This window comes from Apus apus, chromosome 1 (genome assembly GCF_020740795.1).
Source record: "Apus apus isolate bApuApu2 chromosome 1, bApuApu2.pri.cur, whole genome shotgun sequence".
NCBI lineage: Eukaryota > Metazoa > Chordata > Aves > Apodiformes > Apodidae > Apus > Apus apus.
The window spans coordinates 64,764,063-64,792,047 of record NC_067282.1 but is presented as its reverse complement, the minus strand read 5'-3'; the positions used below and the strand labels follow the sequence as shown (position 1 = coordinate 64,792,047).

General features: G+C 38.9%; 1 protein-coding gene across 2 annotated transcripts; it reads left to right on the top strand.

Annotated features, from left to right (window-relative positions):
- Nucleotides 1-42: 42 nt before the first annotated feature.
- IL1RL1 (interleukin 1 receptor like 1) lies at nt 43-27,985 on the top strand. 2 transcript variants are annotated; one of them, XM_051625814.1, is made up of 10 exons: nt 43-140; nt 5,088-5,180; nt 6,051-6,121; nt 9,119-9,320; nt 9,615-9,783; nt 9,867-10,029; nt 11,924-11,998; nt 13,883-14,015; nt 14,098-14,249; nt 15,826-16,125. In XM_051625814.1, exons 3-10 carry the CDS (start codon nt 6,055-6,057, stop codon nt 15,834-15,836), a joined length of 972 nt encoding a protein of 323 aa, XP_051481774.1. In that variant the 5' UTR covers nt 43-140; nt 5,088-5,180; nt 6,051-6,054; the 3' UTR covers nt 15,837-16,125. The 2 variants fall into 2 exon arrangements, with proteins under 2 accessions (XP_051481774.1, XP_051481782.1); XM_051625822.1 differs by lacking the exons at nt 43-140; nt 5,088-5,180; nt 15,826-16,125 and adding exons at nt 21,813-21,956; nt 23,326-23,484; nt 27,140-27,985 and having other exon boundaries at nt 6,052-6,121; nt 14,098-14,255.

Here is a 27,985-nt window from a genome sequence, read left to right as displayed (position 1 = left end):
GTTGTATATCTTGCTCCTACAGATATGAATTACACAATTCTGTTTCCAGTATAACTTGTACAAGCTACAGCAGAGAAGTCAGTGGAAAGAACCTAGTCACAAGAGCAAGGCACTTCTCTGCTTTCTGAATTTTCCAGCTGGTAAGTAAAATTTTGATATTATCATTTAACCAAAAATAAATGAAGTATTTTATAAGAAACTTTATTTCAGTTCACTTATGTGCTTCTTTGTCTCAAGAAAAAAGATTAAAATAGATGGTTTAAAAGAGTGGATATAATTATGTGATAGACAAATGATTTCAGGACCAGCATTTACCTTATGATGAAATGTATTTAGAAATGGATTTGACCTCAGTTTTCTGGTAGATATTTTAAATAATTATTCAAAGACATAGAAAATATTTGCTGTGCAATGGATTTTTCAGAGTTTGGTATGCTTCTGTACTTTCTTGCTCCAAAAGTTTTGTAAGCATAATGTCTATATCAACTTTAGCATTTCCATAGTTTAATATTGATATTCCTAAATTTTACACTTACAGCTTAACTAGTGTAGGTGTTAAGTATTGTGAGTGCTACTTCTAGAGTAAGCTCAATGTTACTGTTGCTGTTTTAATAGCCCATTTTCAGTATGAATGAGTTTTCTGATTTAACAAAAGGATAAAAATAAATTTCTAAAGGTGAATTAATGAATTCTTTGCCTAACAAAACTTACACAACTGCTATTTCATGGTATGTTTATGTTGTAAAGTCTGCTAAATTTTTCTAAGTAGAAATTTCAATAACAATTCCATGTTTTGTTGGTATGCAAGGTATGGTGCTTTTATAATATTTGTTCACTTAGGTAAACAGTTTGTTGCCAAATACAATTAAAATAACAAAATCACAAATACGTTTACTAACAGTTGCATTTGGAGAAGCAAGTTGAGCCCTGTAGACTAGTGCTTCTGCCAAGTGAGCAGAGGATTTCTAATTCTTTCATCTTCCTTTGATATTGGATAATTAAGGGCTAGGGGTTTTTTTTATATATTCAGGTAGTGATCCCAAATCTCTCTATTTGGATCTAGTGCATTTTCAGTGTCATACTGAAGTTTACTTTCACAGAGCTTAGACTTTAGCTCGTAACATACAGTTACTGTGAACTATAAGAAGAAAGAGATTTATGGAAAATGTTTCTTTATCTTTTTTTCCCCTGAGTATTAGCAATAGAAATTTATGGTATACTGAGGACCCAAAAATACATTATACAGGTTTTACTTCAGACAAATGTAAAAAAAACATGTTCTAAATAAATCTGCAAAAGCAGAAACAAACCCTTCACAACTAATTCTAGAAATTATGGCCTTAGTCTCTCAGTGCTTCAAGCTACAGGTACATCTTCCTTTTGATTATGAGACATGAGGTGCCTCAGTGCCTTTGTCTTGTGCCTCATAATATCCTTTTTATTTGACCTGTGTATCATGGATGAGTGGATGCTTTAATTTTGCTTTGCTCACTGTAATGCCACAAGCTGTAAGGCACTAGTGAATCAGTCCTCTTGCTATTTGCTGTCTAAAACTGCAGCTTCTGCCTCAGGTTTTATTGCAATAATTTGGCAGTTGCTGCTAACTTTGGAAAATGCAAATGGAATCACATTGTTCTTTTAATTGTCTGAGCTCTTTGTATTTTCAGGGAACATTCCTCTTTAATTAGAGTCCCATGTATTGTAAATATTTGCACATACAAACCCCAAAATCTGCTTTAACTGCTGCCAATACCCGGCAACTTAAAAATGAGGGGAAAATCAATAAAGCAGTAATTGAAGTTAGGCAGGGAGAACCTGTCCTTTCAGCACCGTTTTGTTTGTTTGTTTGTTTGTTTGTTTTTCAGTTTTACACCATTTTGGTGAAGGCTGGTAGCCCAGTATGTGCAAGGTCTCCCAAATCCATACATACAAAGAGGTTAAACACAACAACTGGCAAATACAATGACAGGCAAATACGAGTTTCTTCCTCCTGGATCTTTTTGGCATTTGTGGGTGAGGGAGTGGGTGAGGGCAAGTAATTGTCTGTCTCCTCTCCTGGACAAAGCTGTATCTCAAGAATGGAGAAAGCACAGCTCCTTGCAACTTCTTGTTAAACACCAGCTGCAGTAGCACTGGCAATAAGGAGCTCACAAATATCACCAATAGTGGTATCACTTGTGGCCAAGTACAAAATAGACACATACAAAGAAAATACCATTTTAGAAATAACTTACTTTCAGTCAATCTCCAAATCTTGTCTATTAAACTGATTTTCCTTTAAAAAGAAATAATTTTACTTTTTGTCATTGTGCTGAGATATCAGCTCGCTTCAACAAAATAGCTCTAAAAAGTAGTAGGACAGTTAGTGTAACTGCTGGTATACCTTCTTGAGGGCAAATAAGTTCATGCAGCAGAACCAACACTTGGAGCGAAAATGTTCCCAGCAGAGAAGAAATATCCTGAATATTTTTCATGTCTATTTAATTAGTCAAATAATGTTATTATGTTAAATTTTATTTATTATTTAGCTTGGATTTATCATTTATTGGAGACTTCACTGCACAGACTCGGTTTAAATGTATCCAATTTCAGTTGTATGAACTGGATCCACTGCAGCTAGTGTTTTGCATATCATGTTTTTTTTTCTATATGTGCACATACATGTATTTTGCATGCTGTGGGCATTCAACACCTGATGACACAGTGCTCTGGAAAGCTGCATAAATGCCCTTTGGAGGGATTCACCTTCCCTTGCTACACTACTACTTCTGACTGTATATACCCTGCTGCAGTCCTAGATGTGTCAGTCAGTCCCTCTCTGGAACAAATGGACCACTCCAAATGTGTTTGTGTACAAATAGCTTAAAGTCATTTTGGAAAACTGGCCATCTGGCTGGACAGAAGGACCTTTGAAGAAAATGTCTACTCTGCATAAACCGATGCTCAGAGGCAAAGTCACAAGAATATGCAGATGGCAAATTATTTGGAATGATCAATAATGGCTCTTGTGAGCTGCAAGTGACAAAAGTATTTTCTGTGAGAAAAAATAAGAGAGACATAGGCTAACCAAGGCTGATTTAAACAGTAAGATTAGGTAGTGAAAGACACTTAATGAGAGTGGAAATTGATGCAGAGAATTGATGCAGAGAGTTTTAGAGATCTATATCATAACAAGGCTCAATAAAGCCAAGTCAGGGAAATTCAGTTCTCAGAAAGATTAGATCTAGATGGTAATGTTCCAGTTTTACCCAGAAAGGCAGAAACAGAATGAAGGGGGAGATATCTCCTGGATTGTAGAAATGAGGTGCTCACTGCAGTATGCCAGAGAGGCTTTTATCACTTGCTCCTGAGGTGCCCTTTGGTGGATTGAGACACCATCTGTCTATGAAAAGTTGCTCATATTAGCTGAAGAGTGAACTAGATTCCAAATATACGCAGGGTATTTGCACCTCTCTTTTCCTTCTCTGGAGAACTGGAGACATGATTCCCCATATAATTTTTCAAATGTGATCAAAGTAGACTTTGCTGATGAATGAAGGCAACAAAATTGTTGGCATATATAAATTTGTTTCAGTCCTGGCTTGGATTCAGACCTCTAATAATTTAAATATGTGAAACTTGCCTTCCCATTCCCACCTGCCAATCTAGTTTCCTCCCTGGTATCATCAGAAATAAATTCTACCAACAAGCCTCCTGCTCTAAAGCATGAGCAAAGACAAATGCTTTGCTGTGTTGATGTTGTGAAATTTGTGTGCTGTTTTGCTCCGTATATTTCTTCCATGAGGGCCTACCCTGTTGCAGGTCACTCCTGAACCTTTTTCTGGGCCAGCTCATTCATTCCTTCCAGGGCAAAAACTTTTGAGGTTTCTCTTGCTGAAAAGTACCTTATAAAAATGTGTTGAACTGATTTAAGATTGCCTTAAAATCAAAGAATTCTCCAGCTCTAGTGGAAGAAACAGCTGTTTAGTGGTCAGGGTGAACCACAAACCAGAGGGCAGGATTGCTTTCTATTATCCCCCCCCTACCCTACCAAGAGAAGATAAAAGGGTAATAAGAAAGAGACACTTAAAGGTTGGAAATTGAAGATAGTAACGAAGAAAAACTGTAACTAAGAAAAAAGGAGTAACACATGGAGTGAGAAACATATTTATAAAGATATTTATAAACATACATATAAACTTATATACAAATATACACAGAACCGATCTCACTGATTACAGCAATAGGTGGGTGAGGGTCCCTTGTGTCAAGGCTGCCTCAGGAGAGGAGTCCGCAGCTCCTCACACCACCCAGTAGAGTTGGATTATGGAGAGCATGTGGCGAGTTGAAGAACCTCCAAGCAGCACCAGCAGCAAGGAAGCAAGGCATGGGGAAAAGGGGCTGATTTTCGGGTTTTCCTAAGCTTTTACAGAGTACAGCAGGAAGTGGGAGGGAATCCTGACCCCTTTCTGTTCCAAACCCCCTGAGTCCTTTAGGGTCCTGAAGACCTTCTATCTAGTGCCTCTCATAGGTGTCTACAACGTGCCGGGTCCACTCAAACCATACACAACGCCTCACATCCATTGTTTTTAAGAGCTCCTGGCTGGTGCTTGATTCCTGTAAAACACATGGCATGAACCCTGCCATGACATTAGTGCTGGGATGCTGCTTTTTTTGGGTCTAAACCTCATATTTTCTGTGATTTGTGAGTATCCCTGCAAAATACTGAAGATGAAATTCTCATGCTTCTCTAATAGTAAATTTTGTTACTATTTTTCAGAGTGTAAAAATAAGCCTCTGGATGTTATTAAACTTTCTAAAAGAATAAACTTTCCATATCAATATAAAGCTGATAACATTTCTGAACAAATTTGTTCTGAATTTCAGACTTGGCAAAAACATAGGTCTTGGTAAGGTCTGTCAATGTTTGTTTAGTCTGGAAATCTTTGGCCTTGAAATAAGAATTTCTTGCAGTGTGACGACAGTACTTACTCTGCCTGGACATTTCTTGTCTAATTTTCACTACTCCTTTTGTGTTCATTATCTGAAAGATAAATATGGTTCATTTCTAACTTGATTTCTCTTGAAAACTTATCTGTCATCTGTAGTACCTTGGATTCTCTTCTTCATACAGAATAGTAGAACCCACTGTTCTGTGATCTGCAGTGAAGGACAGCATTCGAGCAAAGGGTTTATTAATGGTAAGTAGGATGCTTACAGGTGCATAGGATAGCTGGTTTCCATGTCTGCTGTGTCCTGAGATATTAATAGATTAGATCAACTTAATGCCCATGGACAAATAGCCAGTATTTTTAACAGTGTCTTTGCTGGAGAGTGCCTGAGCCACACTGTGAGGTGTGAATAACAGCAGGGGCATATTGATTAGACACAAAAGAAAACATCAGTGAGGCATGGGATCTGTCCTGCTGCTGTTACACAAGTGTATGTCCCTTTACCTACCTTCCCAGTCCATTTCTTCCATTCCCCTTGAGGTTAGGATTACTGGTGGCACTCACTGGGGTTTATTCTTACTGCTAAACACTTACCTAGAGAAGCTGTCACTGCAGATACTTATACTTCCACAGGAAACTGAAAAGGTGTTGTGCACCCAGCAAGCTGATTGGATGTAAGCTTAATTCAAGCCCAGGGTATATATTTTCAAATCCAGGATCTAGCCTTTTCTAAATCAAGGTGTAATTTTTCTGCACTTGACTGTGAAGAGAATGCAAGTGTACATTTAGCTTCCTTAAAAATAATTTAAAAAAACAACTAAACAAGAAGAGGCTTCTGCCCACCAGAGCAGAATAGTTCCCCCACCCCTATTAAACTAAGTCATAGCAATAGTTTCAATGGAACATCAACTATAGCATTGATTATAGATCAAAGAGCATCATCTGAAAGCTGCAAAACCACTGCTACACACACACTGTATACAGCAGCTCACATGATGCATTTTATCACTGCATGATAACACTATCTGTTAGTAGATGTACATCAGTACCATGGCAACAGCATAACTGAGGCAGTCAGAGTATATTCTGAGTTATCAATGTTTTTCTTTTTTGGTTTAGAAATATGATGGGGTACATACTTTTGATCTTCCTATCTACCTTCCTCTCGGTTTCCATGACATCTGAAACATGTAAGTCACATTTTAAAAATACTTTCTGATGAGGTTTATCCTGTGGAAATATATAGGCTTTTCCCAAATTGATAATTTTTTGAAGTCTAAAATTAGCTAGTTTACCTCAAGCCACAAATCTCATCTTAAAAACTAGCTTTATGTGTTTTGTCTGTATATTAAAATGCAATGACAGAATCTATTTCAGTGACATTAAATCTAGGTTCTGCCCCTGCTTCTTGGCATCTCTGCAAGCAGATTTTTATTTATTTTTTTTTTTAAGCATTTGAGAGTAGATGGTGTTCCAGGCCCCAGCTGGGCAAAATCTCCATGAGCATGCTTAAATTGCACTTCAGAGGGCATATGCACAAGCACCCTGCTGAACCAGGGAAGTAACTGGGTGCTTTGCTCTTTAAAAATGCTTTTTAATGTCCTGATTTTGGGGGTATTAGCACACAAGTGTAACGTAACAACAACATTTCCTTGCACATGGAGGATTTTCAAAACAATAAGCTCTTTCTGACAGGTCAGCTCTACTGGCTCAGCTGAGTGCTTGGAAAGTTCCAGTCTCCAACTGAGCTGCTTATTTGTCTGAAAAATATTGTAAGACATGATCTCTGAGTATTTCCCCATATTCTCAGTTTTACAGTAGGAATGCTAAGTTTCAAAAAAATTTATTTATTAAGAGGCCAGATTTTGCAGAAGAATTCACCAAGATAATTTTCACTGATGTCACTGAGTTTATTTAAATGAGGCCTCTAATTTTCTGTGTGTTCCCTCTCCTCCTTTATTTTTTCTGTGAAGAAAGCTGTATTTTCAAGGTGTTATGTTCCATCTTTGGTGGGGCAAAGGCTGACTGCCCTGATGTGTCTCACTGTCTTTGCAAGGCTCATGGGTGGAAGGGCTGTTAAACTGACAGAGTTGTGGATGCTCACTCACACCTGATGCAGCTAATTTAGATGCCTGAATTAGTAAGCAAGGTACATTTAATGTCAGTGGAGATGGATCACTTCTTCAGAAAGAACCAGAGCAGAAGCCAAGGGTTCACCCTGTAGGGAGACTCATCACCTGAATTGTGTACCTACGTGCCTGAAGCCAGGTGGTGGCAATACTCACCCAAAGTGTAATTTTTGATAGAGATTTTCTGTTTTGTTTAGCTGTTAGGTTACCTGCTCTCATTTTTTTTGCTCCGTTATCTACTGTAGGTCCTCTGCCAATCTCCATCTTTGTCTTATCTCCATCTGTGCTTATTCTCTCATCTTTCTCTTCTCCAAAACACAATTTAATTGTAGTGTTTCTGTTTTCAGCAGCCAGTTCACTATTTAGATGCCTGGGCAGTTAAGTATCTGTCAAAATTGCTAGATTAATGGTAGAATCATAGAATGGTTTGAGTTGGAAAAGACCTTAAAGATCATCTAGTTCCAACCCCCCTGCATGGGCAGGGACACCTCCCACTAGACCAGGTTGCTCAAAGCCCCATCCAATCTGGCCTTGAACACTTCCAGGGATGGGGAAGCCACAGTTCCCTGGACTACCTGTGCCAGTGTCTCACCATCCTCACAGTAAAGAATTTCCTCCTAATGTCTAACCTAAATCTCCCTTCTTCCAGTTTTAATCCACTACCCCTTGTCCTCTCACTACACACTCTTGTAAAAACTCCCTCCCCAGCTTTCCTGCAGGTCCCTCAGGTACTGGAAGGCTGCTATGAGGTCTCCCTGGAGCCTTCTCTTCTCCGGGCTGAACAGCCCCAACTGTCTCAGCCTGTCTTCCTAGGAGAGGTGCTCCAGCCCTCTGATCATCTTTGTGGCCCTCCTCTGGACTTGTTCCATGAGCTCCATGTCCTTCTTCTGTTGGGAGCTCCAGATCTGGACACAGTGCTCCAGGTGGGGTCTCACTAGAGCCAAGTAAAGGAAGAGAATCACCTCCCTGGCCCTTTTGGCTGTGCTTCTTTTGATGCAATCCAGGACAGGGTTGGCTTTCTGGACTCCAAGCGCACGTTTCCGGCTCATGTGGAGCTTCTCATCCACCATTACTCCCAAGTTCTTCTTTCCCAGACTGTTTTAAATCCATTCTCTACCCAGCCTGTATTTGTACTTGGGATTACCCTGACCCTGGTGCAGGACCTTGCACTTTGCCTGGTTAAACTTCATGCAGTTTGCACGAGCCCGATGTCTCTGGATGAGTGTCAGTACTTGAAATTAGACATATACTCAGTTAAATAAAATAAAATAAAATAAAATAAAATAAAATAAAATAAAATAAAATAAAATAAAATAAAATAATTTGTGATTCACTCCCAACTCCTTTTTCTTTTTTCTTTTGTGTGAATTTGTGTGGTTTGTCTCCCTATGCTTATTATTTGTCTTTCATTACTTTCTGGCATCTTTTCATCTTCCCATCAGATTCCTTTCAGTCTGTTACATTTATTTATTTATTTATTTTCTTCACATTTTTGTTAACTTCAGAAGGAAGCTGTTCTGGCTTATCTCTCTTTTTTTTGTATTATTTTTATTTATTTTTTTTTCCTGATGATATTATCTACAGGCTTCCTCCTTCTACTATTTTTGTTCTTTAGTGGAAAGAAAAAAATCTTGATTTCCTTTTTCTATATTAAAAAGGCAGAGCAAGATCTCTATTTTGTTGTATAAATAAATATTAATTACCCTGGAGTAAGGAAAGTTAACTTCATAGAATAACATTAAAGCCAGGGCTTTGTCTTGTGTTTAAATTCCTGTTTTGACTAAAGCCAGGATGTACAGTAAAGATTTGCATAGGAAGTTAATTTCAAGAAATTACTGTTTTTCAATTAACCCTCATATTTTTAGTGTATTTTTTGTTTGAATCTTGGGTTATTTTTTTATTGTTCTGTCCCACACATTAATTACTATTTTTTCAAACAAGTGGCTCCATAACTCAAGGTAAACAATTTTATTTTTTTTAATTGAAAAAAAAAAACCAACAGTGAGAATAAGTTTGCTTTTAATTCATCTGAGAATTTTATATTTTGTTCATTTGCAGTTGATGCAATGGAAGGTGAGGCTTTAGTTATAAAATGTCCCCGATGGAGTTCATCTGTGAAAACCACCTGGTATTACACGGATACTAACAAAATAATTCCTGCAGAAGAGGAGGGATCAAGAATATTTTCCTTAAATCGATTTCTTTGGTTTCTGCCAACTTCTAGAGAGGATTCTGGAAACTACACTTGTGTTATACTTTTGTAAGTGCAACACTGAAAAGTGAAAGGCATAAGACTAGAAAAACCCCACGTTTGAATGATATAGTCTAATCATTATCTGTGGAAATGATGCCATTTTTTCATGCTAAACACCAATTTATTTAACTTTTCATTCTACCATTGCGATTTTATGACTGGCCACTACAATAAATCTGTGACTGAACTACTTTAACCATCCATATGTTTATAAAAAGCAAAACTCACATTTGCTACAATTATTTAGTATAATCGTTATAAAAATACTAACATTGACATACTTTTATTCCATTTTAAAAGTTCAAATAATCACACAAGGACATTCAACATGAGTGTGCAGGTGCATCCATACAAAAAAGGAGTGTGTTTCCCAAGTCAGATTCGTTATCCAAATGACACTGGAAGAGGAAAAATTGTTTGTCCTACAATTGACAATTATAAGAATGCCACTATCATCCAGTGGTATAAGGTAAGTAAAACCCTAATCATGCCAGCTGTAGATCAGATTACTGTGAGAAGCCATTTGGAGCCAAACACAGTTTTCTTTTCCAGGACTGCAAACCTCTTCAGGGAGAGAGATACATCAAGGAAGAAAAATATATTTTTATTAACAAGCCAAGAAAGGAGGATGATGGTTATTACACTTGTCAGTTTATCTACACTCACAAAGGAAATGTGTTTAATGTATCAGCAACAAGGATTTTCATAAGTAAGGGTAAGACAGTCATTTAGCTTGCTGAAATGAGAAAAGGCTAGTATCTTAAAAGTAAAGGAAGTTCTGTTTGTACATTAAAGAAAAAAAGAGTTTCTTTGGTTTGTTTTCTCTTCTTACTGAAAAATTAGATCAGCTTTTTTTTTTCAATGAATTTTGTGGATGGGATACAAACGAACACCTGGTCACACAAAATGTGTCCAGTTTGCAATCAGTAAAAAATTAGTTATAAAGGCTTTTTTTTTTTTTTTTTTTTTTTTTTTTTTTTTTTTTTTTTGGCGGGGGAGGGAGGGAGGTTGAGGTGGGGGAGCTTGGTTTTCAGTTGTGAGTTGTTTGGTTTTTTTTTCAAAAATAGATAATATTCATTTGCAGACTGACTTCAGACCTTTTTGCTGTGGGGAGATATCCAGCTAGTGGACAGAATATGTATTTGGAGCATAGGAGATTTAATTCTAGTTTTTGCTACTGTGTCCAGATCTCAGCAGTGGAGTTTGTTCTGATTATTCTGAGCTGGACAGAAGACAGTTTTGAGCTGAGACCTAGTACAGTGACACCTTAGGAGGTGTCGTGCCTTTCCTCTCCCTTGTCCCTGTAATACCCTGTTGGCCTACCTAACACTTTTCTGCCTAACAGTTTTTGTTTGAATGCAATTTCATAAAAACTTCTCTGACTAGTCAGAAATATTGTTGTGTCTCGGTTGTAATAAAAAGTGCTGGGTTTTATTTGGCCCAAAGGCATAACAATTTTCAAAAGTCTTTATTATGTCCAGGTAGATTACTTCTTTTAGAAGTTAATCTGACTTTCTTTTGAAATCATTGAAGAAATAAGTGATTGCAACCTCAAATGTGAAATCTGAGCTAGGTGTGTCATGTCTGCTCCAGTTTTTACTAAATATAAAGTACTTAATGGCAACTTATTTGAGATTTTAGTAGCCCTTAAAATTAGTATGCTGATGTCTGGAGCTGTTTTGTTTTGGTAATATTTTTTTATGATGTACCTTCCTGTTGCCTTGCAGATCCACATTGACCCATAGGACCTTATGTCTCTGAATGCTGGCACCTAAGAACTCATCATAGTCAGCTAGCTAGGAACTTCTTTTCTCCTGACTTCTTTTTTAACATATCCAGCAAATGAAAATTAGAACCAGTTAGGATGGGTGAAGAGAATTGCTTTTCTGGGAGCCTGGGAACCAGAGGGTTAAATGCAGATTGTTATTTTAGGGAAGTATGGTTACGGATTTTGCAGAAGTGCCTAGAGATAGAGAAACTTAATGAGGGAAAGGATACCAAGCAATGTGTTTATTGTGGGAAGTACGAGTCACTATAAAGGACAAGAAAAGAAGAAAAATACATCAAGGGGAAAAATACCCTGAAGGATCTGAATGCCTCATTCAATTCAAGTGACTGGATGTAGTTCGGACCTGTCCGTAACAATTATTAGTGGGGACAGAAAATAAATATGTCAAAGAAAAAGTATCATTCCTTCTAGGAGGTAATGATAAGGGATACTTAATGTCCTGGCAGACTGGTGTAATGGGAAGCAGTTGTGTGCAGCAGTGATGTGCAGACAACAGAGACAGGGTCTTGGGAACCAGATGTGTCCAGCTGTCAGGCTGCACAGTGTGGCAGGTAGCTGTGGGCTAGAGAGTCACCACTTCAGATACTGCTTAGAAGTACATGTTAGCTATTTCATATCATGTATATGAATCATTTCTCAAGTGTCAGAAGGAATCCAGAAATATTTGGTTGCAGGAATAAAATCAGATATTTCCAAGAGACATGTGAAATACTGTTGTAGTCTTAGTTTGCAATTCTGCCCTGGGATCTTAATATAATAATTAACTTAGAAAATGCATTTTTGTGCTTTTCTAATACGTGCTTTATTCCCCTTCCTATAGCTAAAGAAAAACACTCACCTCTACAACCTCAAATTTTATTTCCAAAGAATAAAGATGTAATAGAAGTGGAGCTTGGTAAGTACAGACTTTAAATTGTTTATAAATTAACATTTTGTTGGGGCTTAGTGAACACAGGGATCTTCAAGAGGATTTAATGACGGATTTTTTTTTTTTAATGGTTTCGTATCATAATGTTTACCAGATTTGATTTATCTCAGGCACAGCAACGTGAAGTTTGATACAACTGATGGGTTATTTAGCATTAAGCAGCAATTTAAGGGGATTTAAATAACCCATTCTACCCTCTCTGGGACAGGCTGGGATTACTCATATGGTAAATTATTGTATCAGAGATGAAGGAGTGACAGCTTCTATCCACTTCAAAAATACTTTAGCTAAATCCCATGCAACTGCTTGATGGTACCCCTAAGAGAGAAGGATGAACTATTCTTGCAACTAGAAATACTGCTGGTTACTTGCAGTCTCAGTATGGAGACAATGGCTGTGCCTCTGTTCATGAAAAAAGGAAAGCAAGGGACTAGTCACTGGCCCTGAGGCCGAGGAGTACTGCCTGGCTCGTGTCCATGTTGGCTGGCTTTGAGTGGACCCATGTGGTTGGAAGGTACTGGAAGGGCTGAAAGGACCAAGGAGTCAAAGGAGTGAACTTAGAAACAGCAGGTTGGAGAGCCTGTGGTGCAGAACTTGCTCCCTGGATCTCTTTTATTTAGGACTGTAGATGTTCTCAGTGACTCAGATTCACTAAGCATAACTTGCAGCATCAGAGCAAGGTGCTTGTGGTAGGAGTGAGAGCCAGCTGGGGCTTTTGTATTTTCAGTGGATGAAGGTGAACGTCTCCAGAAAGTGACTGAGCCCATTTAAAACTTGAACAGGTCTCCCAGGGCAGGTGAAGTGAATCTGGGCCACCAGGAGAAAGGACGTTAATTACCACTCCACTGTTTCTGTCCTACAGCAAGACTGCTCTGGTAGCAGGCACTGCAGGGGCCCAGGGCCCTGTCTGAGGTGCCATGTGCTCAGGGTCTTGCCAAGTTGACTTGCATTCCTGCTCATTTCCTCTTTCCCCCAGTTGCTTTGCCACTCAGAATTAGACGATCTGTGCTCCAGGACTACCTTTCTCTAGTGAGATGGTCAGTCTCTACTGTTCTGTGGGCTCTGCCCACTGCTCTGGGACAATAAGTAATCCAGCACTTCTGGCATGGAGCAAATTCACTTTATATTTAAAAACCATTTGCTGTACTGTTTCTAGTGTCTCCTATCTGCAAGAAATTAAGAGATATTTCCATGCTCCCTAATACAAATTCAGGATATAAGTAATAAGATTTGTAAATCTTATCTAAGCCCTGCTTACATGTAGATTTACATGGAAATAATTTGAAGTTTTTTAGTTATACCTCCTTCCAGTGCAACAGTGACCCTTACTTTGGAATAAATAGTTTCTAATGACAAATAATAAGTGATTTCTGTTTTAGTTTTTCTGAAAATGGTTTGCTTTATTTTTATCCAGCTTGAATAAAATCCAAGGTAAGACTCTGCACACAAGACTTATGCAAAATTATATATACTGATATTTAATTGTGTTATTTCCATGTATATTCATATGTAAACCAATGTCTACTTTCCATGTTCCTCACTAGTTGATTCCATGGGTTAACCATCACAAATAAAGTCTAAATTGCTTTCATCATAAAAAACATAATTAATTCCTTTTGTAATCCTTGATGTTGTATTAGATAATTTGTTAAAAATCTCATTTTATTATTTCTTTTGGAGTCCTGTCTATGAATAGTTTTTTGTGCAGCAGTTCAGAAAAATGTGTCAAAAACTGTAAGGAAAGAAGTCACAGCTGGTATGAAGATTTGTAGGAAAAAGATGTTATGATGACAATTAAATCATACCCGTTTTTCATCAAGGAATATTTACAGATCTCTGTATCTTGATTAGGTACTGCTTTTTCTCTGACATGTCAGGCCCTCCTGGGGATTAGGAAACAGCCGTTGGCTCATGTCATGTGGGATGTAGGCAACATACCAGTGAAAGAGTTAGATACATCAAGATTTCATGAAAAAACCCGTTTGTAAGTACACATAACACTTCTGTCTTCTATGTGAACTGTGTCTCACCATTAAAGCCAATGGTATCAACTCTTTCTCTACTAGTTTTGAAGGATCTGCACATGAATATTACAGAGAGACTACCTTGCATATTACTGAAATAAAAAAGGAGGATCTGCAGGCAAATTTCACGTGTGTGGCACTGAATGAAATGAAGAACACAAAGGCCACGGTGATGTTGAAGCTCAAAGCACAATGTGAGGGTTGGATTTTTTCATTTTGTTTTCTTACACTGTGCACTCAGTTTGAAATGTGTTGGTGATTTTATTTTATTATGGTTTTTTGTTAATAAGAAAGTTTCTGTTAGTAAGAAGAAAAGCCAGCCTGCTCCCTACCAGTGGCAAAATTCCATGGCCAAAAGTCCATGGGGTAAATTCTGCTGGGGGGACACGTTGGTCAAATGGTATCAGTGATAGGTTAAATATACAGAGCATGACTGTGTCAGCCCTGTGATAAGAATATCCCATTTCCAGGGTATTTCTGCTTGGTGACAAATTCCCCTTGCTTTGAAAGCAGGCAGTGCCCTTGAATATGAAGTACAGTGGTACAGGGCAGTCTGCTCTACAAAATACTCAGGCTCTAGTGGAGCCTCCAAGATAGGAGCTGGGCAAGGAACTGACCTCTCCTTTGGCCATCAGTATCACAATGCATTGTGAAGTGCAGAGATTCATCTCCTTTTTAGAATTAAAGTGCTGTTTCTAGGGTAGAACCATGGCAGAAAATAAACAAACTTTAAAACGAGCATTTCAGGTGTAATGTGCCAGTTTTCTTGCCTTGGCTTACCTCCCATTCCACACCCATGTTTTTTGGCTGAATGTTAAATGGAATGACTCACTTCTGTGATGTCTGGCTTTATCCTCTCTCCCTCTGAGCACCACTGTGTACACTATGTATGTGCCAAACAGAGCTTGGAGTAGCTCTTTGAAGGCTTTCCCTTGGTTTGGTTTTTAAAGTCATGGTTCTAATAATTTTGGCCACAGGGAAGCCCAAGGCTCCTGGTGGGAACTGGGATGGTCTTTAGCTCCTATGGGATTTTTTTTTTAATAGAGATAGCTAGGTCCCTAAGCACTGTTTCCAGCACCCCTGAGTTAGATTCTTATGGCAGAAAATGCTATTGTGCCTATGAAGACACAACAAGAAGCTGCTGTCAGTTGTTTCCTGTCTTATCCATTTGATATACTGAACCACTAAAGACCTTGAGAAGAAATCCCAAGGCATTTAGCTGGAATTAATTTTCTATAAAAGGATGGTGGGAAGAGTAAAATCGAGTGTATTGGAATCACAGGATGTGCACAGCTCCATGTCCTGCAGTGAAGGAACAGTATTGACTGTTCTTAACTTCCTATGGGAGCATGACTTCAAAGCATAGACATATTTCCTTGGCATAGCCTAGACTAGAAGGAATGCAGGTGGATTGTAACAGGATGGAACATCATCCAGCAGGACAGCACCAATTACCCCCAGAGGAAGGTAGCAGGAAATGTTTTAGTTAGATGTTACTAAGTAAGTGTGAGCATAGCATCACTCAGGGTGATATAAGCTCATCATCTCTGCTCTGAAATCATCTAAGTGTGGGACCATACTTGCAATGAGAGAGAAGGAAACTGAGTAACAGTTCCTGTTTGCTTTAGTTCAGGCAATACAAGTTCTTTATGGGCCACATACTACAAATTAGATGAAGGAAAGAGTGTATTTTATATTCTATATTCATCAAGTGGTTAATTGAATTTGGTTTCTGTTGCAGACAAAGCTTATTTTGTTTTTTATCCGTAGGTCTTCAGTAAATGTTCATGAAAGCTCTTGACTGTGAGCCCCCTTTACTGCTGCTTCTTTTATGTGGATGTCTGTCTCCTTCTCCATTATGCTGCTGTTGTCAAGATGCCTGCTTCTGCTCCTCAGCACTGTTGGTGTAAGCAACGCTACACCCAGAAGTGGTTGTGCTCTGCTTTCATTTTCTTTGTTCACTCATCACACAGCTGAGCAATATTTATGCTAAACAGTGTCAGCTTGCTTCTGAGTGTAATAAAAATGCTGTAGGGTTTGCTTGTGCCTCTCATCTTGTAAATGTGTAATAAAAATGTGTACTTTTATTTGGTTTTCTGTGTTTTGTTTGTTTGTTTGTTGTTTTTTGTAATAGGAAAAAACAGTTGTGTGGGTCTGTTTTTGTTTTTGTTTGTTTTTTTTTTTAATATGTAATTGTTCCTTAGTGTTTTCCACAGCACAATTTGTGTCTGCCAACTACTATCCTGTTAATGTGCTTTTTACACAAGTTCCTGCTCTGTATTCTGACACTTTTTTTCCAAGTATGGGTTACATTCTCACTATTTGTACCACAGATCTGTGATAAGTAGGAAGAGGTGCCACTTATTAATCAAAGTGACCCATTTTGGGAGCATTTAATGAACTAAACAAATAGTGTTTCGCAGCACAGGTGACAGATTAGAAGAGGAAGCAAAGATGCTGTAAGCAACTGCATTAGAGGTCCTCTGTGTTAGTACCTATTCAGTCTTTGTTTTAAAAAACCTGCTGGATGAGTAGTTTGGATCAACACATGGAAATTTTCTGTGGGAACCAGGAATTAAATCTATTTTTCTGAGTCATAATCAAGTCCTAACTCACTGTTAGCAATATTGTTATAATTATTGCTAACAATTTGCTTTGATAATAATTGTAATCCACATAAGAAAAAAACTTAGCATAGAGGAGTGATGAGAAAAGGAGGCTTTTTCACAATCAAGCATTGGTGAGAGCTGTTTGGTTTTGTTTCCATGGATAACAAAAATATTCCCTTAATACTACCAGGAATGGATGTCATTGGTAAAGCTGCTTGACATTTCACAGGGAAAAAGGTATATTGTCCAGTTTAGGATAAATACTGTGCACACATGTATGTATTCATATATGTATGTGAAGAGAAGTGCTGTGTTGTGAAAAGAGTGTCTGTCTCAAGGGTCTGTCCACCTGTTTTTTTCAGTAGGAAATAGATGCTGCTAGGAGAAGCTGATCAGTTATTTAGAAATGAGCTACATGAACCAAGTACCTTAGTGATCAGGAGTAATGGAATGCAGTCAGCTACTTTTGGTGTGATTTGGTGGTTCCCAGACTATGAACGTTATGTCTTTTAGACACAGAGAAATCAGACAAATTCTTTCTTAGTTTTGTCACAAGAATTTAATGACCATTTGGCTATGAATTTTGTGTCTCTGCAGCTGTGTTCTTGCATCTGTTAGGAAGTGCTAGTGTTCCTGCATCCTTCAGCTGCTGCTGCAGCTATATTCATAGGTTGCTTCTCCTGCTGTGGAAAATCTTTCTCAATTTTTTTCCTCATCCATCCCCTGCCTAGACTTTTAACATGCCCAGTCAATATGGAACCCATCCTTCTACACTATTTTCTGTCCTATTTCTCCCTTCTCTGCCTGAAGCTGTTTGATATCGTCTGACTTCTTGTTCATAAAAAGATTCTTCATGTCTCACAATACCCCTTTACAGAAAACAAAGGCTCTCTCATTTCCTCTTTCAGTCTTGTATCTCACTTTCTAATATCCAGAGATGCTGATGATCCAGATTTTACATTCCCTCTCTGCCACAAAACATGTTCTGCCATGTGTTCTGAGGTCATCTTCATAACTCTTTGTGTGGTGTGCCTCTGGGCACTGTGAGGCTAAGGAATTTGTGACAACTTTTTATTTCCTTTTATTTCACCTCTCCTGACAAAGGTGTAGCCAGTCTCTTGCTGGACACTTGGCAAAAGACAGCAACTCTGCTGGCCAGACTACCCACAGTTGCCCTCCACAGCTGCTTAGTATCTCTCATGCTGGAAGATGCCACCACTCAAGCAAGAGAAAACTGTATTAGCTACACTGTTCATGCCAGTTCAGCTCATTGATAACTGCAGTGGATCAGTGCTCACCAAAGTATCTCTGCTGGCAGAGAGTGAGAAGCTGTTAGCTTCTGACACAGAGGCAATGACAAGTAATTGGGGAAACTGGAAGTGTTAACTCCTTCTACCAGCAGAGCTGGGTCAGGACAGGAACATCTGTTCAGCAACCCATTTAACCTCTCTGCTGGGAATACATGGGCTGCCTGAATACCTTCCAAGTCCTTCCCTTTTTATTAATGTATAAGCTGCCATTGGCTTTTAGTTCCCCATCTTGATTCAGGGCTGGTTAAATAATGAGGTGGCTTTTCATATATCTGACCCCCAAGCATAATCTTGTTTCTCTCTGAACATTCCTCAATGCTCATTCAAAAGGAGGTGTAAAATGCACACCATCAATCTTTCCTGCATGAACCCTCTTTTCTGGAGAATGCCAGAAGTTCCAATCATTCAGATAAAGTTCAGTCCAGAACATCAGCTCAGTTTTTCCTCAAAGATATTTAACACTGAACCTAACCTTTTGGCTCATTTTTGGTAAATGGATGTGGAAAGGAATTCCAGATCCGAAGGTTCGCTTTTACTGCCTGGAAGTGCATCCCCCTTAGAAGACAGAGAAGTTACAAAAAAACGTTCTGTTTTTCTGGAGTTTGCCAGGAAATCCTTCAAATGCTGCTTTCTGACTTGTTTACTCTGGCATCTCCAAAACTGTTTCTTGTGAGCTGATAGTTCTGTATTCCCATTGCTCTCCAATATAAATAAATAACATTAGAAGACACTCTACTAGTTAAGTCTTTGCTACAAAATTATGCAGCGTAATCAAGTGGAACAACAGGATCTGTTCAGTCTTGTTCAGGACCTCCAAACATGTCTTCTGGCCCTTGCCTCTACCGTGCTGAAGACAGCTGATTTGATCCAGAGAAATGAGAGGCTGAGTCAGCCTTACTGGGAACTGAATCCGTGTGGGGTACTTGTTGATTGCTTTGCAAGCTGTATAAGCACAGGAAACTTACCACTTCTTTTCCAGCATTCATCTAATCAGTGCAAACCCAAATGTAAACAGCATTTTTTAGGTTTTAGAAGTTGTTACTGGAACCTGTTGCTTTTCTACATGCTTTATAAATACTTAATGAGTTACAACAGTATTTGTAATGTCATGGCAAGCACGCTCTCAACAAGTGAAGCAATAAGAAGCAGTGGAAATCTCTGATGCTTGGGTCATTCTCACCAGGTAGTAGAAGAGTTTTCCTAATTTTGTTTGTGCTTGTGTGTATTGACCAGGAAAATGGATCAAATAATAAAATTTGAAGGTGTCCACAGGGACAAAGAATACTCACGAGCATCATGTGACACTGTTAAAACTACAAAATGGCCAAACTTGACTGTAAAGAAATGGATTATTTTCCTGCCCACTTGAATAATTTTGGAAGGTAGTTACTCCAGATCTTCTAATTCTGGTGAGGTATGCTTCTTCACATGCTTGATGTTACTTTCTCCCCTTAAATGGCAAAGAAAGAACCAGGAAGAGTGGGAAAATCATGTCAAATTTACCTCATATCCTACCAGAGGAGAGAGAAAATGTATTTGTCAGCTCTTTATTTATAAACTTTCTCAGTAGAATTTCTCACAAATGTTTTTAGGTTGCCTCTGTAAGTACTACTTAACACGCTGCCTTATTCAGCATCTCCTGGAGAACCTATAAATTTCAAAATAAGAGACTCTTCACTTCTAAATATTTTATCTTATTTCACTCACTTAGTGCGAAGTCCAAGCAAAAGCTCTGCTCCTTGGTGGAGGTCAGTGATTTCTCTTGGTAGCATACTTACAGGCTGCGTACCCTCTGCAGCACTCTTCAATCTGTCTTGCTGTCCCTTCTGTAGATGAAATCACCCTCCAGAGGTTGAGATGTTGTGAAGCGTCTTCACAGTGAGGATGCCAGAACTGACCTCCATGTTTCTATTGCCAAAATGATTGCATTTAAATTTATATGTGGTCAACATTTAAAGGAATATTTCTTTCCTCAGCTAAGACAATTTTGAAATAGCAGCATACCTCAGATCTCATTGTAACAATGAAGGGATACATGCTTCTAGTGATATTCTAGTGATATTATTGTATTTCCTATATCATGATAAAATAAAAAATGATCAACCCTCTTATGCAGATGTGATACACAATCTGGACATTTTCCTGTGCATTTATTTAGGAGCAGAAGCCCATCACTCAGTCCGACACCTCTGGAGGGATATTTTTAAATCGAAATAATCTCAGTCATCTAAATCACAGAACAGTCCTCAAAGCAGCTTTATTATTACAACTCTAGTTGTAATGCTGAGTTGTCATGCTGGGCAGGAATAATTAGGTAAAGAAGGTGAACCTTGCGTGGAAATGTCTGGCTGGATTTAGTCGTCAGAGAAAAAATGAAACTGCTCTGAGCCTACGTGTTAAAACCAAGTGGAGTAGATTTAGGTATTTTTCATTTGCTTGGGAGCAGATTTCTACTTTGAGACAATTGCCATTAATATTCCCTCCAAGGGAATAATGAATCCTCTTTGTGTAACTGCCGTACGAAACTTTTACTATCTGGAATTCATAGTGTTTTCAATACTGAATCCTGGATGAATTCACTATGTCCAGGACATAGATGAAAAGTATTTTCTTAAGTTTTGTGACTAACAATCTGTAGATTAAGCCTCACCTTTCTAATTTGGAGAGAGTACATCATGACCTTGCTTTTACCTCCGATCTTCTCTTGCTGCAGCAGAACTAGATGCCATCTGGAGGATGCATTTATCTAGATTGATTTCTGCTCTGTGAATCACAGAACAAGAGGAAAAATGGACTGTTACAGAAACGCAGCTGTCTGGATTGTAATAGAAATATAACTGTTCCCTAGAAGAGTGATAATCACAATCTTGTCCTAGATTAGCTGTGTGCATATTATAGCACAGAGCTTGTGACTGCCATCCTTAGAGAATCATAGAATCACAGAATAGTTTGAGTTGGAAGGGATCTTTAAAAGTCATCTAGTCCAACCTGCAGTGAGCGGGTCATCTTCAAAGAGATCAGGCTGCTCAGAACCTTGTCCAGCTTGACCTTGAATGTTTCTAGGGATGGGGCTTCTACCAGCTCTCTAGGCAACCTTTTCCATTGTCTCACCAGCCTCCCTGTAAAAAAGTTTCTTCCTTATACCTAGTCTCAACCTATCCTTGGTAGGTCTTCATCTCTGAGGTGGAAGTGGCCAGATTCAAGAGCTCTTCCACAAGGGAAGCTGAAACTAAAGTGGGTGACTCACTTCTTTCCCAGTTTTCCTTATTCATCATTGCTATTTCATGCTCCTTGATCCTCTTTAAAGAAAAAGGCGGGGGAGAGCATTATCTGTCTCCAGCACAGTTTATTTTTATGACCAAGACATGTTCTGTTTTCCTGCTTGGTTTGTGTACTTTGTTCTTATCTTGCAGATTTCATTATTTGTACACTTCTCTGCACCCTGGTTGTGCAACTATGCCGGAAGCCTCTGCTTGTCCTTTTGTGGCCACTTAAACTGTTGTCACGCATAGGCTTAGACGTCTTACAAAAAGCTTGAACGTTGTTGCTGGTTGTGTTATTAACAGTTTTACAATGCTAAAAAAACTTCAACGTCATTGTCAGATGTATTTAGTATAGGTAGGTCCGGATCCAAACTAAGTAAATATTAATTCTACGCTGCTTAGTATGCTTCTAGTGTAAAGGTCTCTGTGTTGGTTTCCCCAGCTGGGGAAGGAAAAAACTTTGTGGCCGGTTGTGAGCTCCTTAAAGCTGCAACACAAGTAAGGATATGAGCGGCTGAGGTTCAGCCCATGAGTTAAATTCTCCACAGCTAACAATACGCTTCTTTTCTTTGCAGTGGGTTTTCCTAACGTCCTCTTGATTGCAGGAGCTCTCATTCTGCTAGTTGCAATGGCAGTCTCTGTTATACTTTATCAGTCCTTCCGAGTTGATATCATTCTATTGTATCGGGAGATATTTCAGCCCTATTCAGTCAAGGATGGTGAGTAAGAATTGAGCAAGAAAGTTTTAAAAAAGGAATAAGTCAAGTTGTATGGAAATCCATGTATTTGGTAGTTGCTTACTAATTCATATGACACCTGAACCTGATCATTCGCTTTCTCATGCCTTCTGAAATTGTTTAGATAAGAGGGGACATACATAGCTCTGGTAGTGCTTTACATCCTCTTATTTCCTGGGTTCTGAAGTGATGTATTACATAAAAGAGAGATTCAGTCCTGGTTTCCTATTTTCTTAAACAAAAATATTTGCAATGAAACATTGAATGACAGTGAAAATCCCATTTACAGTGCCATTAGCTGCACTTGTTGCGTGCTCTCTAGAGCAAAGGATCCTGCCTGCTGGCCAGTGTGTGAACAGGCACGTGTTAGAGCTATGCAGTTTTTATAAGCCAAACAGAAAGGTATCAGTGTTGTGGAATACACTTTTTTTTTTTGGGAATACATCCCTTCCAACTTTAGAGGTGGCTTCATCTCAAGAGTAAGACATCTAAATTTAGTTGCATGCAATGAAGCTGCACACATGCAAGATCATGCACAGACATGAAACCTAGAGACCCAAGGCTGGGTTCAGCTGTTTAACCATAAGAAGCTAGTGCCATTGGAGCTCCCTTAGGACTTCAGAGAGACCTGAACCACTCTGCAGTGGCAGCTGAAGGGCAGGCAGTGCCCAGTGACACTATGTGGTCCAAAACAATTCTGATTCTATGCCTTTAGGGGACCGAATCCAGCCCCTCATCAATATAATCATCTGAGCTGAGCAGACACTGGCACCTTGTGCATCAGTGGTCTAAGCACAGGCATCTAGAGTAATTAGTGATGGCCAGAAACTGAACATATAACACAGATTTTGAGAGAAATGAAGAAACGAGAAAAGGAAAAATTTGACTTTGTGCTTGGTTCTGGCTGCAAGACTGCTTACTGAGTAATGGAGTTTTTTACTCAGAAGTATGATATGTTGTGGGAGTGATGAGTAATTTCATCATGATGGAAGAGTTAGAGTGTCTTGTCCTGAAAGACAAAGGTTGTTAACAGCCTATTGCATCACTGAAATAACAAATGATGAGCTTCTTCTCTATTTCACACTAATATATATCAATCAATCAATTGTATTCTTACTTTGTATTCTTTGAGATACATCTTTCATAATACTGACGTCAGGTTCTCCGAAGTTACTCAGGACATAACAACTAAGCATTGAAAACACCAGTTATGCAAAGTCTGTAATTTCCAAACCTGCACCAGATGAAATACATTATTCAGATTACCAGGAACTTCTATTTAGATCTGTTTCAAAGGCTGATATTTTAATTTCTCTATTCATGTTAACACATGCATGGTTTTGCCTTACAGATGGGAAGATATATGATGCATATGTTATCTACCCCAAAAGCCGCACCAATGAAGCTAATTTTGTGGAATATTTTGTTTACCAAATCATGCCAGATATTCTTGAAAGTAAATGTGGATACAAACTGTGTATTTTTGGGAGAGATATATATCCTGGAGAAGGTGAGTTTCAGATCAGATAATACAGTGAAATACTTGTCAAGCTTGAGAAAACTGTGGTCCTAATCCCTTTTAGGGGTATAGGAGATCACTTTAAGGTCCTGAGCTTGCTGTTCATCTCCTCAGCAGCTATGTGTCTGCTCTTTCAGGCAGGGTGACATGATGGCAATTCATTCTTGTCCATATGCTAAGCAAAGCAAGCTATGGGGCAGGGGTACAGATTATTTATCATCTTCTTGGGTCATGCAGGAAATGTGACCCCAAGTGTGACTCTTAAACACACACCTGCTCTTTGGGTAGTGTAACTGCACAGCTGTTATCTGGGCAAAGCCACAACCAAACCATGCATGGGTAGGTCTAGAAGACAAGGAAGAGGAGAAACCACCAGCTAAATTGAGGGATCAAGCTTGCTATTATCACTCAGGGTTTTTTTCAACATATTTTGGGGGTGTTAGAGGCACAAGAAGTTCAGCTTCAGTCACAGCGCTAATTCAGAAGATAGTTTGTGTTCTTTATTCTTGCTTCCTTGTCTTCCAGAATGGAACCATGTTAATCTGTGCTCATTTCCATATGATCACACCTACACTTCCTCTTATGACTGGTGTCATCTAGGTGCTATGTCTATCTTGTGCTGTCGTTATTCTGTGGACCAAATCTCCTCTCCCTGTCAGTAAGCAGGCTTGAAGGCAAAGCTGGCACATCTTTTGTGACATATTTCTGAAATCATCTGCACTGGGCCAGGTATTATTCATCTCTCCAGATCTGGGCTGAGATCTCTGATGTCTTTCTCTTCTGGAGAGTTGCAAAAGTGCTGTGTTACCATGGAAAAGTCACTGCAACAAGAATATAAACAAAGCTGCAGGAGTTGTTGAGCTTAACAATTCCCAGATCCAGAATAAAGAACTAACAGTAGTTCACAAAACTGTGAGTGACAACAACTTATGCCACCTCTTCAGGTGGTTAGGGAGAATGCAATATTTTGTTATGGGACACTACTCAAACTATGGTTTATGGATGGCAATCCTGAGGAAAGATGAGCATGGCATCCAACTGAAGTAAAGGCTGTGAAACTAACAAGGGCTCTAATAAATTGGATGAAAACAAAGATTATTTTACTGTATGAAGGCATGAATGCCTGTAACCCAGGAGTGACAGACCAAAGACTCACCAAAGTCAGCCTTGGACAGTGAGTGACTTTTGCTTGACGTGTTTGGTCTGATTTGATCAAAACTTGAAAAACGACCCATGCCCTTCTCTTTCTCTTGTCTACTTTCCCAGCCTTCTGCTTTTCTCTTCCTTGTCCACTTTCATGACCCAAAATGCTTTTATCTGCGTAGTAAAGCTATTCCAAATCTGCCTACCACTGGGAGAACTTAAAAGTTCTCTGCTTCCCAGCAGATGTCCTTTACCCATATGCTCCCCAATCTTGTTTATCTTATGATCTTGAGCGTTTCATTACTAGGTTCCCAGATCCAAAACCTTACCATTAAAATTTGCCAAGTAGAGTAAAACAGGAAATGCCACTGGGGGTTATTGTGGTCCTTTCCGTACATGTATCACGGTGTTTGATGAATCATGTTTTTCACTGTAAAGCTCCATGTACTTCCATAAAAAAAAAAAAAAAAAAAAAAGTTCAGTGAGGACATAAAATGGAAATATTATTTCATTACATGCTTATGACTCTTGGCTCCAGTTAAAGGCTTTGTCACTTGAAACTTGTGTTCTTCTGGTGAAAAGGAAAGCTAAACAGAATGATTCAAGTGATAAACAGTACTGCATACTTGTTGGATGCCCATTATGCTTCCCTAAACTAGCATTCTTCATTTTTTTTCTGGTCTTAATGATTTATGGCATTTTCTACAACGTAACAGTTGCCTGAAGAGGTTCAAATGCAACTTCTACCCAGCAAACCAAGAAGTTTCACCAACTTCATCTTATACTCCATTCTCCTCATAGTCTCATTATCCAATAATCCATAACCACAATATTTGCTGCAGAGTCTAACCAGATGCTGCTAGAGCTGCTGTATCTGTAATACACAAAAACATGAGCAAAGAGCAGAGAAATGATCATATTTCACTGGAGCAATGTTCTAAGTAGCCAAGTGTCCTATCTTCAGTAGTGGCCATAGGCAAAGGAATGGAAAAGAAGGGCAAGAGAACAGGGCAAGCTTATATTATACCTCCACTAATGTGCCCTCCCAGCAGTATGTCAGATTCAGATGCATGAAGTTTTGTGCATAATAGTTGCTAATGGATTTTTCTTTCACAGTATTTTCTGTCACATTCTGAACTGGTATATGCTTCAGTCACATAACAGGTTGCAATGAATCCATCAGTTCAAGTATTTGCAGCATGTAGCTCCATCTTTCCTCTTGCCATAAGCAGGACATCAGAAATCTGAATAGTGAAGTGAATACCTTCCCATGTCTGGGGACTTTCAGCCCTGAGCACAATGGACTTTTTCAGTCAAAACTGAAAAACAATTTTTTGAAATGTATTGTTATCGTGGGAGCTAAACGTATGAGAGTAGCTGCTTACCTTAATTTTTTCTCACCTTCAAAAGGTTCTGTTCTCCTAAGGTCAGGAAAAAGTAATGAAAAAGAAGAAAATGAAAAGAATTTGAGTTGGTGAACATCACAGAAAGGCAAATTGTTTTTGCCAGATACTCTCACAGCCAAGAAATGCGATGGAGAAGTCATTTAAATTGTTGTTACTTTGAACTTCCTTAGCAAGGCTCCTGCGTCCTCTCTTTTGGCCCAGCATCACATGCTCCCACCAAAACAACTCTAGAATTCATTCTGCACTCTTCTTACGGAAGAGTGAGCGTTCCACTGGACAGGCATTCATCTGCAGTCTTCCTCCCACAGATATCACAGGAGGTAATTGAGAAAAGCAGCCCCTGGAGGCTTGATGTAGAGCTTTCCAAGCCAGCCCATAAGTTTCTTCCATAGCATGCTGGCTCATGAATTTCCTAGGTTTGACACCTCCAACATCACAGTTCCAGTTACCCTTTATCAGCTCTCCCGTCAGTAGGAAAGAAAAACACCTTTAGTCATGTTGACATACAAATTTCCTGCAAGTCTGGATCCACCCCTGAAGGGCCTGTGCCAACCCAATGCACAGGTTCATGTATAGATTAGCACATGGTAGCTCAGGAGAGTTAACACTCCCTCTTAGCAAGCCTAATAGAAGCAAGTCAGAACAAGGTCTCCAAAGGCCTAATTGTCACGGGTAAGCATTGCAGGATCAGCCTGTAAAGCAGTAAAATTCCTAGAACACGATTCCTTACATGGAGGCTATTGATCAAGCACAAATTTGATGCAATCCAGTTCTACTGAATTTGACCCTAGGTTGTTGGATTAGAAATCCCTAACAGTTCTTAAAAGTAGTGAAAATATTCATGTTTCAACCAAGGAAAATGTTTGAAAGGAAAGCTCTGGGGTTTGTTTTGTTTTTTTAAACTCTTTTTCTAATGAATAAACTCTCTGAGACCTCTCAAGTTTTAACACTGAATTGGCAATGAAATGAAGGCAAGACAGAGACTGAAATGAGACAGATGTTATTTTTTGTTACGAAGCAGTGAAAAAGAAGTGCTTGAACATAAAAGACTTTATGAAAGTATTTCAGAGTCTTATAATTTTCTTGTACATTCCTAGATACAGCCAGTGCAATTGAGAAGAGGATGCAGAAGAGCAGGCGGCTGATCATCCTTCTAACACACCATTTGATTAATTGCAAAGAACCTGCTTATGATCAACACATCGCTTTATACAATGCCCTCATTCAAAATGATACAAAGGTGATCCTACTGGAAATGGAGGCAATTGGGACTTACGAGAAGCTGCAGGAATCTCTTAGGTTTATTATTAAGAAGCAAGGTACCATCAAATGGAAAGAGCAGCACACTGTGCACCCACAGTCACTCAATTCTAAGTTCTGGAAACAGGTGAGGTACCACATGCCACTGAGGCTCAAGCCTCTGTCTTCATCTAATGCCAGGTGAAAATCCTGTTCCACTGTCAGGATGGACCACATGCCTGCACCTCATTTTCCATTCAGTAGGTACACGATTTACCATCTGGAAGCCTGGTTACATTTTTTAATTTTTTCAGTCCTTCAGTTGAGTAACAATGAAGTAAAGTGATGGAGGAGGTCTGGGCAACTGAGGGAAGTTTTTACAAGTATGGGAGTTCTGTAAATAAATAATTCTGTGTAGAATTTTGCATGTCACAAGAAGCAAAATGTGCCTATACACTTTTGACATGTATTTGTACGTAGAACTGAAGGCTATGATTCTGAGTAGCTGAATGCCCTGAAGGTTTGCTTTACCTTTTTAATGCAGTTGACCAAACATAAATGTCTTCTGTCTTATTTGACTCAAAACTATAATGTGTATTATGTGAATAGAAAGTAGAGTGTTGTGCTTTTAATTTTTTCTCCCCACCACTTACTTGTTTTTTATTCAATAGTAATACTCATAGCATGAAATTGTATTTTTCCAT

Excerpts from the sequence above, each read along its gene's own strand:
- IL1RL1 (XM_051625822.1), top strand. The coding sequence starts at position 6,055 with ATGATGGGGTACATACTTTTGATCTTCCTATCTACCTTCCTCTCGGTT. Across the intron at positions 6,122-9,118 it reads TTCCATGACATCTGAAACAT|TTGATGCAATGGAAGGTGAG; the intron begins GTAAGTCACATT and ends GTTCATTTGCAG. Across the intron at positions 21,957-23,325 it reads GCCCTATTCAGTCAAGGATG|ATGGGAAGATATATGATGCA; the intron begins GTGAGTAAGAAT and ends TTTGCCTTACAG.